The sequence below is a fragment of the Gopherus evgoodei genome, chromosome 1 (assembly GCF_007399415.2).
Source record: "Gopherus evgoodei ecotype Sinaloan lineage chromosome 1, rGopEvg1_v1.p, whole genome shotgun sequence".
Taxonomy (NCBI): Eukaryota; Metazoa; Chordata; order Testudines; family Testudinidae; genus Gopherus; species Gopherus evgoodei.
In genome coordinates, this window is record NC_044322.1 from 52763243 (window position 1) to 52775348 (window position 12106).

The 12106-nt window shown below is 44.3% G+C and overlaps 2 protein-coding genes across 2 annotated transcripts in view; one reads left to right on the forward strand and one right to left on the reverse strand.

Annotated features, from left to right (window-relative positions):
• The window catches only part of DHRS12 (dehydrogenase/reductase 12), a 54976-nt gene that overhangs the window by 41676 nt on the left and 1194 nt on the right, over positions 1-12106 (forward strand). Inside the window, exon 10 of the mRNA XM_030564358.1 lies at positions 12007-12086. Within this exon, the coding sequence (XP_030420218.1) occupies positions 12007-12086 (80 nt within the window). The remainder of the gene's footprint in view (positions 1-12006; positions 12087-12106) is intronic.
• The window catches only part of WDFY2 (WD repeat and FYVE domain containing 2), a 125183-nt gene continuing 117004 nt past the window's right edge, over positions 3928-12106 (reverse strand). The window contains exon 12 of the mRNA XM_030564340.1: positions 3928-5991. Within this exon, the coding sequence (XP_030420200.1) occupies positions 5962-5991 (30 nt within the window). The 3' untranslated portion in view covers positions 3928-5961. The remainder of the gene's footprint in view (positions 5992-12106) is intronic.

Here is a 12106-nt window from a genome sequence, read left to right on the forward strand (position 1 = left end):
CAAAATTAAGGGAGAATCTCTTTGAATCCTGATTATTAGAATTTTGGGTCTTTACTGGTCCCAAGCTGGAGGAAACGTTTTTCCCTTGGATGCATGCAGAGTTCCCACTGTCATTCATGTGGGAGATCATAAGGAAAAATCTGGCCCCATCTTTTCCATCAATACTGCATACAAGTGATTCTGTAACACATCTGCTCTCACACAGTGCTTTGCCAGACTTTTGGCTCATCCAAAATCAGCAAGCTTGCAAATACTAAAGTGATACTTATCTCTTATGCCCAAACCACTTCCTCAGGGCAGTCAGCACTCCAGTCTTCCTAGAAATGTGGTTAGGGGTGTGGTTTTGGTTTTTTAACATATCTAAGTGTGTATGCATGGCATATAGTGAAAAGATGAAAAAAGACTTTCTTGAAAAAAATATGCACCATTTGTTTAAGCTGGTTAATGCAGTCTTCTGTAAAGAATCAGGATACTCACATGGAATATGTACACATTTATTGCACAGTTAGTTCCTACATACTACAAAATAGAAAGATTTACATGCTGATAATTAATCTGGTCCTTTTTTCCAAGCTCTGTTGTAAACAGTAAGGACAATTCATGCACAGCATTCTAAAGTAATAGTTATAGCAGCCCTAATGGTTTGGACTGAGAAAAATCTCAATATTTTTCACCGACATGGAAGTCTTATGAAATGGAAGCAATCTGCGTATGAGAACATGCAATAATTTCCTGTAGTTTGCTTAAACCAATAGTTTCTTTCTGCAACTAGATGAGACTACACAGAATCCTTTTCAAATGTCTGACATCCCACCTTCTCATCAGCAACCAACCCAACACTGACGAAAAATGCTCCCCACCCTCTGCCCAATACTGTATATGTTTAAGAACCTTGCCAGGGCTAAGCTTTAACAGTTATCCCCTTTGATACCACTTCAAGGATCACACCACAGAGTGTTAAGGACCACCCTTTTTTTTTTTTTCCATTGCTTGATATCAAGGTCAAAAAGCTTCAGGATCACCATTAGGTCATAGAAAAGAGGGAGAAAAGAGACCTATTGGACCATCTAGTCTCTTGTTACTAGTGCAGAATTCTTCCCTACAGTACTGTTTGTTAGCCCTCTGTCCAGTTTGAAATGACCCATGCAATGAGTTTGTTCCTTCTATCCTCAGGAGACTATTGCTGTTATCTAAGAAAACTGTTGCTAGTAGTCAGCATACATTTTCCTTTGCCTAATTTCATCTCATTCCTAGTTCCTACCCTAAAGAAAAACACTACACGTCTCAGCTTCTCCTCCAAACCCACAAAAATATCTTCCTTTAGTCACCAATACCGAGCAGGAACATAAGTAGCTATATTAATATCTTGCCTCAGGTCAATTGCCAACACACTCATTTATCGTCAGTGCAATGCACAATAATGGTGGGGTTTATTTTCTGTAAGCATTGCAGTAATCTTTGGTTTTTAAGCCACACAGACTGGGTAGATTCCCTGAAGGGGAAAAAGCTAACAGAGGATCGATGAAAATCTGATAAATTTAAACTTAAAAGTGGAGGAAGGCTAGTGTTTTCTGCATTCCTTTGATGCAGTGGAAAAATCATGCAACTAAAGTAAACTGCAACTGTAATCAACTACCCCAAGAAAATGGAGGATTTCTGCTTGTACTTCTTAAGATGTAATTTAACATCCTTGTTGAAAGATGCCCTTTCCTCACCTTCAAGTAAAAAGAAAAAGTATAATTGTTTAGAATAATTGCACTGAGGGTCTCTCCTCACAGCTATAACTGAAAGAATGGAGTAGGCAACAGGAATTTTGGGATCCACGCTGATCAAAGGGCTGAAAGAAACTGACACTAAGGGCTTGTTTACACTTACCAAGGGATCCATGCATGGCAATTGATGCATCAGTGGTCTATTTAGCAGGTCTAGTGAAGACCCACTAAACTGATCACACAGATTGCTCTCCCATCTACTCCTGTACTCCACTTGAATGAGACACGCAAGGGGAGTTGACAGGAGAGCATCTGTCGACATACTGTAGTGTGGACCCCGCAGTAAGTAGATCTAAGTTACATAGACTTCAGCTACGTTATTCACGTAGCTGAAGTTGCATAACTTAGATTGATCTCTCCCCATAGTGTAGACAAGGTCTAACTCTTACCCCAGAGATCGGACGTTCTTCTTAACTCTCCCAGTATCGAATCCTTGTACTTTTATTTGGGAGATAAAGGAACTGCAGGTCAAGAAAGACAGGTCTATTTTTCTTGCTTGATATCAATACATATTCACATACATAAAAGACAGTTCCAATGAGGGCTACCTGATTACATCAAGAGGAGAACAGACTCCCTTAGCTCTTATGTTTTCCTATGCACAAAGAGATGCAAAAAAACAAACCGACCCACAGAATGGGATTTCTTAATCTCTCATCCACAGTATTTAAATTGTAAAGATCAAGAAAAGGACTTCATTATAATCTGCAGAGAAGTCTGTTTTCACAGTACAGTCAATCCTCTTACAGTCAAATGATTTGTGGATGTTGGTGTCTCTGGTTCTCCTTCATTTTGGGGGGTAAAAACTTGGTTATTTTTTGTTAGGTGGATTTGTATTTACACAGCCTATGAAGGAGAAGTTAAAAGACAGGGACAAATCCTCAGCTGGTGTAAATTGTTTGCTCCTCTGACTACAATGGAACTATAATAATTTACACCAGATGCTGAACTGCCCTCTTAGTGTTTACCTTTGGGCATGTCTACACTACAAATTAACTCACCCTAAGTGATGTTAATGTACAGCCACCGCAGTAATTAAATCGCTTTTGCATGTCCACACTACGTTCGTGCTGGCGGTGCACAACCCCACCAGGGCCGCTTGCACCGACTGAATTGTCAGTGCGGGGCATTGTGGGATGGCTTCTGAAAGGCAGCAACAGTTAATGTAAGCAATGCAGTGTCTACACTGACACTGCGTCAACCTAATTACATTGACCAAAGCGCTTCGCCTCTCATGGAGGTAGAGTTATTAAGTCCATGTAGTGGGCGAGTTACATTAAAAAGTAGTCCTACCAACATAGATACTTGCAGAGTTAGGTTGACACAAGCTGCCTTATGCTGACTAACTCTGTAGTGTAGACCAGGGCTAAGTGTATACATTTTTACAAAAGACACTGGTCTGAGTTGTTTAGCCCAGTATTTCCGGATGTTTCACCATCCTGCTGCATACTTGTTCAGAGCAGCAGCAAAGTGGATCTTGTTTTAGGAAAGGAGCCTGACTCTTCCAAGGTACTGTGGAGTAGCATAATCCAGCAGTTTCACCCCAGCTAAGCAACAAGCATTTGGACATTGGCAAACCACTGAGTTATCTTGCATAGCTTTTTCAGCAGAAGAAATTTCAGTCATCATTAAGGCTGCGTGTCTGTCACAGAGGCCACGGATTCTGGGACTTTCAGTGACCTCCGTGACTCTGCCCAGCAGCAAAAATAGTTTGGATGTGGGAGGGGGCTCAGGGAGATGCTTACTTTGTGGGGGGATCCCCAGAAATGGCCGGCATGTCCCTGCAGCTCCTAGGCAGAGGGGCCAAGGACTCTGCACACTGCCCCTGTCTGCAGGCAAACCTCCACAGCTCCCATTGGCTGAGGTTCGTGGCCAACAGGAGCTGTGGAGCCAGGACTCATGGGCAGGCGACGGCAGCACACAGAGCTCCTTTGGTCTTTCCTCCCTCCCCCTAGGAGCTGCAGGGATATGCTGGTCGCTTCACGGAGCTGGGTAGGGAGCCTGCCAGCCCTCTCCCCTCCCCCAAGCACCAGCGAGGATCCCGGGCTGTGCACTCGTGCCCTCCCCTAGCATCCCCAGCAGCCCTGCCCCCCCCCCCCGCCCCCAGAGTACCCCCGACCCAAGTTTTAGTTAGAGGTATATAGTACAAGTCATGGACAAGTCACAGGCTGTGAATATTTGTTTACTGTCCATGACCTGTCCATGAATTTTACTAAAAATACCCATGACTTAAGTGTAGCCTGAGTCTCATAATATGGAGCAGGTGTAATGACCTCCCACTGGAAAACCGTTCAAAGGTGGGAGAAAACCAGCAGCCAGCTACCATGAGAGAAAGCAGGATGGTTTGCAAAAGAATTAACATTTACATTGGAAAATATTATTTTAACTAAGTCTTTATTGTGTTTGAAAATACACGTTAAAATGGGCTGCTTAGAGGAGAAGCAGATACTTGATAGCATGTCCAATAAAGCAAGAGTAGGGTCATTTTAACAGGGAGAATATGAGGATTGGCAAACCTATAAATACAAAACACAGAATTCTCAGGAAGATGGACCAACCTTGGTGTGTGCACAACCCTACTTACTCACCCTTTACTAGGACAACTGATGATGACTAGAGAACTAACTATATTTTGTTCACCTATTAAAAAAAAAAAGGTTACCTACTGCAGGCAAGGGGCAACAGTAGGTGTGTGCACACTTAGCACTACAGCACTTGACATCCGCAGCCTGCAATGTGCTTTACAAAGGTGGGTGTGTATCATTATATTCCAGTTTACAGTGGGGGGATGATGCACAGAAAGGGGCAAGTCACTTCATCAAAGTCACATGGAAGACCTAGCTTGTGCCACTGACTTGCTGATTACCAGTTGTGTATCCAAGTCCCCAGATCATGGTGCCTACCTTGACAGTGGCCCCATATGAAAGGTCTGGTAGTACCTGCTGCAGTCTTTCCACTTTTAGTTTCTTCAAAGCAGGGCCACAATAATTTATTTATAAACAGAACATTCAAGGAATCCAGAAAGCAAGGACCTTCCAGATGGGACCCCTGTGGAAGGAGGACAACTTTCCCGCCTATGAACCTTGACAATATCCCGTTAAAAAGGTCATTTGGACCAGGGTGGGTTTTTTAATCATTTTTATTTTTAAAAAGAAACTGCCAAACACGACAGCAGGACAATGGGTGAGAGAGAGTCAGCAACGTTAGTTTCTGGACCACACACGATTAATAAAAACCATCAGCAACTTTAAAATAAATATGAATAACTGGGTGGGGAACAGGAAAGGGAAAGTTAAGATTCTCTCCAGCGAAAGAGACGGATGTAAACGTTGACATGATGCTTCATGAGGAAGAAATGGGCTTGATTGGGCCCGACCAAGCCTGTTTAGACACCCTTTTATACAACTACACAGCTGCTGTCAATTTAATTTGAATCAGCCTGTGTGGCCTCATCAAATTCAAACCAGTATGGACACTCCTTGTTAATGCTCTGGGCTGGAAAACTATTTCAGCTATTGTAAGATTAGTTGCTAAGCAACCCAGCCCCTTGATTTTGCAACCTGTGTGGCAAGGGAAGAGACAGAAGGAACTGAATTTCATTTTATGCAACAATAAAATACCATCTCAAGGTGACATTTGCTAGAACAAGTAGATGGAAGAGCCCTTTTCGGATGGGTGAAATAGTTCCACAGATCCTGTACGAAGCAGTAAGCAAAAGGTGCAAGGCCTTGCTCAGAGTTGCTCCACTGAAGAGGCTGTTAGCAAAAACATCAAATAAATAGGTACTCTCTCTGGGGAACTCCGATAGCTTTGTACAGTGTGTTGAGATTGGAAACTTTCTTACAAGCCCAGACACAAAACAAAGAACCCTTCCACACAAAGCAACAAGTATACATTGCACTGCACACAGATATTCCAGATAAACTCAAAATAACTGAACACAGCCAGATCGTACAAACCGTTAGTTAAAAAAATACCTTCTCGGATATTTTGAGAACAAAGTTGAAATAGAGTCTTCGTGCAAATGTTCACCATTGATCTAGCCGATGACTTGAAAAATCGTCACAGATGTGTTAGCTCCTTCCTTATCTGCCATATACACACAGCATTTTATCTTCTGCAATACGATTAGGGTTAGGAAATCTGTTTCTTCAGCAAATACCGCCTTTTAAGTTCCACTGACGTATCATCAAGACACTACCGGTGTCATATCCCACAACTGTTAAAAATAATAAGAATGCATGTAATATCACAGGGGAAAGTATTGTGTTCTTCTGTTAAAGAGACACATTAGGTTTGAAAACATTTGACATTGTTTTAACTCATTTAATTTAAACAGATCTTTCATTATGAGAAGGTAAACATAAAACAAAGCCACAGCAATAACAAAACATAAAACCAAGAACACAGCACCTTTGCTTACATGCCTGATGAGCACTATGAGCTATAGTCCTTTCCTTTTGTCAAGATTAGCTGTCTAGATGTAGCTTATCTCTATTTTCCTTGTGTTGATGCACCCAGAGTCTCAGTGTAAGAATTATTTTTAAGTTGCAGAAAAATCTATCTTCCGTCACTATTACACAAAACAGTCAAGGCAAATGGTAGTGTATAGAAGACTGAATTTGTACAATGATTTTTTGTGCTATGAGAATTTTAAAGTGTATTTTTAAATGAAATTTGAGACATTGCTTAAGACAAAAACGTTCCACCCTAGATTGTACACCACTTATTAGCACTTAACATATTTTCAGTTTTCCAGGCACAAGGATACAGAACAATTCCTTCAAATCTTTAGCTTTTTTTGTGTGTGTTTTTTTTTTAAAAGATCAAAAGGAACTGTTTTATTTCCCCCATTTCTGCCACCTCACAGCTCCACTTATGAAGCTCAGTGAAGTGACTGGGTTTATGAATTTCTTGCTTGAGGATAGCCAGTGGCCTGAAATCAGGACTGGCCAGGATAAAAGACAAATCACCTTTTCTGTAACTGGTGTTCAAGATGTAATGGACATGAGCAACTCAGGTTAGTTGTCTATGCTCACCACATGCACCGGTGTTGGAAGTTTTTCCCTCAGTGGTATCCACAGGGCACCGGCTCCTGCACCCCCTGGAATGGCACACGTATGCCATGGTATAAGGGGCACCGCTGGCTCCCCCCACCCCTCAGTTCCTTCTTGCCGGAAACTCCGACAGTGGGGAAGGAAGGCGGGTCATGGAATGGACACGAGCAACACATCTCAAAGAACACCAGTTACAGAAAAGGTAACTGTCTTTTCTTCGAGTGCTTGCTCATGTACATTTCATGTTAGGTGACTGCCAAGCAGTATGAATGGAGGTGGGTAGGAGTTCATGGACGTGCAGCTTGTAACACAGTTCTGCCAAACCCAGCATCATCTCTGGCCTGCTGGGTGATGGCATAGGATGCCGTGAACGTGTGAACTGAAGATCACGTCACAGTTCTGCAAATGTCCTGAATGAGGACATGCGCCAGGGAGGCGCCGGAGGACACTTGCATTCTCCAGAGGTGGCAGTTGGACCTGCGCCACCTTGTAATAGGTCCGGATGCATGAATGACTGGGGTCCCAGTGGGGGACAGCTATGGACACTCAATGAGGGTGAACTGCAAAGAATGGGGCAGATAATCCTCATAAAGCTGGTGGATATTCCAATACTTAGATTCACCAAGCCAGCATAAAACAGTTTATTTATTACGTTACTGGTTACTCAGAAACCCAAACACAGCTCCCTTAAAGTGATCCAGCCTCAGGCCTCCACCCAGGTACCTAAGTCAAATATGAAGATTTCTGAAAATCTTATTCCATCATAAAATCAAAGGTTCTACCAATCCCAAAAGGATCAGACACGTTACCTCCCAGGTTATTGAATATTCCAGATCTTACCCAAACACACGCTTACAGCCAATTCTTATTAACTAAACTAAAATTTAGTTAAACAAAAGAGAGAGTATGGTTAAAAAGATCAATGTACATACAGACATGAATTTAGTTCTTAAGGTTCAGATTCATAGCAGAGATTGTTAGCTTTGTGGTTGCAAAGAGTCTCTTATAACCTATGGTTATAATCCAATGTTTATATTTTAGGGCGATCCAGTTAGAACTGCGATCTCAGTCCTTACAGCTCAAGCTTCTCCTGTAGGAAGCCTCAAGCAGATCTGAGATGACAGAATCAGGACCCAATCATCTTTTATAGTTTTTTCACTATCCACTCGACCGTGCAGACCTGGGTAAACAATAGGCTTTTGATGTAACCTTCTGTTTTCTTACCACCACCAGTAATTACACAAATTAACATAAGGCAATTTATCCATTAGGCTGTCTATCACAAACTTCAAAGAGACATATAGACAATTAACATTTCACCCAAGAGAGTCATCTAAATGTTAATATTCCCTTTTGATCTCTGAATTCATAGTTACAGTGACAGACAGGAACTGTCTGTTTACATGAGTAGCATCCAAGATGCACACAATTCTGCCCAAATAAATTTGTTAGTCTCTAAGGTGCCACAAGTACTACTACTACTACTTTTTATTACTTCACAGGTTTGCATTTGAAAGTTTTAGCCTATTTATATAAAGGGCCTTAATTACTATTCACATACATTTCTAGCATGACTTTAAAGGTCGGCTTTGGGTCATCCAGCCTGCAAACTGTTTAACTGCTTCTGGCCACAAGTTACATTCTGTATAAGATTCATTGCAAGTATATAACAGTGGTAGAAATAATGGCTTGCGTAAGTATATTTTAATCAGACATCACAATGAGGTAATCCAGTTGGAGGTCCTCTGAGAGGACAGCTGGAAGGCCCTTCATCCTGTCTGCTGTTGCGATGAAGAGCTGCATCGACCTACGAAAGGGCTTGGTATGCTCCAGGTAAAACACGAAGGCACGGCGGACATTCAGGGCATGTAGTCGCCTTGCCTCATTGGTTGTGTGTGGCTTAGGACAGAACACCGTGAGGAAGATGTCCTGGTTGATATGTAAGAAAGACATCACCTTTGGCAGGAAGGTCAGATAGGGTCGCAACTGCAGCTTGTCTTTGTAGAAGATCATGTAAAGTGGTTCTAAGGTTAGGGCTTTAATCTCTGACACTCATCAAGCCAATGTCACTGCCACAAGGAAGGCGATTTTCCATGATGGGCTCTTGTTCCCTTTCCCACCTAAGGGTTCAAATAGCAGACCTGTGAGTCTGGAGAGAACAAGATTGAGGTCCCATTGTGGGACAGGATCCCTAATGAGAGGGAAGAGCCTTTTGAGGCCTTTCAGGAACCTGGTGGACATCTCGTGTGAGAACACTGATCTATGCTGGATCGGCAGATGAAAAGCTGAGATGGCAGCTAGATAAACCTTGATAGAAGGGAGGGCCAAGCCGTGATTCTTCAGGAAGAAAGGGTATTCCTTGACTCCAGAGAAGAGCGTGTCAGGAAGATGCTACGCTCAGATGTCCTGTGGGAGAACCTTGTCCACTTCGCCAGGTAAGTCACTCTAGTGGAGGGTTTTCTATTTCCCCAAAGGACCTGCTGCACCTCCCTGGGGCAGGCTCGCTCCTCCAGGTTCAACCATGCAGCATCCATGCCGTGAGGTGGAGGGAGGAGAGGTTGGGGTGCAGGAGGTGACCGTGGTCTTGCAAAAGAAGGTCCAGGAGGTTGGGCAGTTGCCCGGGGTGGGAGGGCGGGGGAGCTACCGCCAGATCCAACAGCTTACCAACTAATGCTAGCGCGGCCAGGCTGGGGCAAATCATAATGACTCAAGCCTTGTCCCTCTGGATCTCTGGCAGGACTCTGCTGACGAGCGGGATGGGCGGGAACGCATACATCAGGACCTCCAACCAGGATAGGAGAAAGGTGCCTGGGAAAGCTAGGCCAAGGCCCTGCAGGGAGCAAAATTCATGACATTTCCTGTTCTGCCTGGTGGTGAACTGGTCCACTCGGGGAGTTCCCCACCTCTGGAAGAGCATCTAGACCACTTCTGAGTGGAGCAACCACTCATGGTGAGAAAGACCTGCCAGATCGCCTCAGCGGCGTGTTCCTGATGCTGGGAAGGTGATAGGCCTCAAGGTCGATCACATGCTGGATGCAGAAATGCCATAGGTGGAGTACCTCTTAACAGAGGGCTGACAAGCGTGCTCCCCCTTGCCTGTTGATGTAAAATATCGAGGCCGTATTTTCCATCAGCACTTGAACCACTTGGCCAGTTAACTGCAGGAGAAAAACCCTGCAGGCCAGGCCACCTTCCTTGAGTTCTTTGACATTTATATGCATCACCTCCTCCTCTGGAGACCACGCACCTCGTGTCCGCATTGCGCCAAGGTGCGCTCCACAGCTGAGGTCCGAGGCATCCAATATCAGTGATGCCAAAGGACACGGGCTGTTGAACTGACACCAGTCAGCTCTGGGGAACCAGGGTGCAGTACCTAGCCTGACTCATGAAAGACACGCCCTCCCACCAGACTCTGCTTGAATCAAAACCGATCAGAGAAAAGGCTTGCAGAGAGCAGTGAACGGCGTTGGGAGACACCTACACCCCTCCTGACAAGGGTGACAAGACATCTCAATTTGCATACAGAATGAACAGCAGAGACAACTCCTCTAGCCTCATCTGCATAAAAGATGGGACAGGGATTAGCATACAGAATGAAGAACAGAGAACTGCACTGAACTCTGGGACCAGAAAAAGCAGGGAAGCACTGCATCATGGGAATCTCTGCTCCAGACGTTAATGAATGTACGCCTGCCCACACCCAGCTCAGCAGTTATCAGACCAATTCTATTAATGAATTCTTGATTGATATCCAAAATACTGAAGCAGCCTAGCTGGACTGTGAACTCCCTGGAAGAAACCACCACCCATAGCCAAGAGTGATCAGCTCCTATTGTCTAGCCTAAAGAAAAACCCTTGAGTCATCAATTTACCCATAAACAAATCTAGTGTTCTCCCTTGAACCATTGTCATTTCTCTACAAAAAACCCTACCTATGTTCAAATAAGTGTTCTGATGCTTAGATCCAAACTATGCATCAGTTCCACTGGGACTCCCTCTTCTCCTGACTGATTATGCTGGCGGCTCTGCCTGTCTCCAGCACTCAGGACCATGAGCTACCACCATCACCTGGGAACCCCGACCAGTTCAAGCCTCATCGATTGGGTGAGATTCCCTCTTTCTCTCTGTTTTCCTTTATTCAAGGTTAATACCTAAGGTAGAATGTATGTTATATTGGTTGAGCCCTCCTTGTGTGGTTATCACTATTATTCAATAAGTAACTTTTATGGTTAAGCTGGTTGCTTCTCTCTGAACTTCACTCTTTTGTGTTTTTAGCTTCTCCCACTTACTCTGCAGCAACAGTTCTTTTATCTAAGCTAAAGATCCCTGCAGCGCCCAAAATACTGTGGGGTTTGCTCATCAAGTAGGTTACTACCAGCACAATTATGATGTGGGGATAGGGACATGCTGAATCTGGGACACACAAGGGTGGCAGCTTGAAAGTGTTGCTTGACCCAGTCCATTGAGCCCAGAGGCACATGGGCAGGGGGAGGTCAGCTTGAAAGTGCTACTTGATCCAACCCATTGAATCCAGGGACGTAAAAGGGGGTCAGCTTGAAAGTGCTGATTGACTCAGTCCGCTCAGATGTGCTTTGTTTGTGTGTGTTTGTGTTCGTGTTTGGTGGAACCCAGCCCTGGGGAACGTAGGTCCTGCAGGATAGCTCCACTGGGAGGAGACTTGGAGAAGGCAGAAGCAGAGCTCCATATGAAAACACACATGACACAAGCAGTATATTCATAGAATTACAGAACACCGCCCCCCTCCACACACACACACACAGAAGAGTAACCTGAATAAATGAACATACCCCAAAGTAATGGGCAAATCTGGTAACAGAACGGGATCCATCCAGGACTGTTCCGGGGTTAGTCCACCACTGCAACGCGGTGAGTATCTCCAGTGGAATGGTAATGACCTTGTCCAGGTGATCCCTGGACTGGGCATAGACCATAGCCAGCCATTGCTGGAGGGGTTGCATCTGGAGCATTGCATGGTAGATGTACATACATGTTGCCATGTAGCCCCGCAGCCCTAGGCAGACCCTGGCCGTCGTGAGAGGGAATCTGATGACTGCATGTGGCAGAAACGCCTTCGGCCTAGTGGAGTCGACGACTGCCCTGATAAACTCTTTTCTTTGTACAGGGACTAGTGTTGATTTTTCCTTGTTTATCAACAGGCCCACTCTCCTGCATGTGTTCAGCAGCATCGCAATGGTGTCCTGGACCTGGAGTTACCCTTGACCAGCTAGTCGTCCAGGTACGGGTAGATCAGGATAC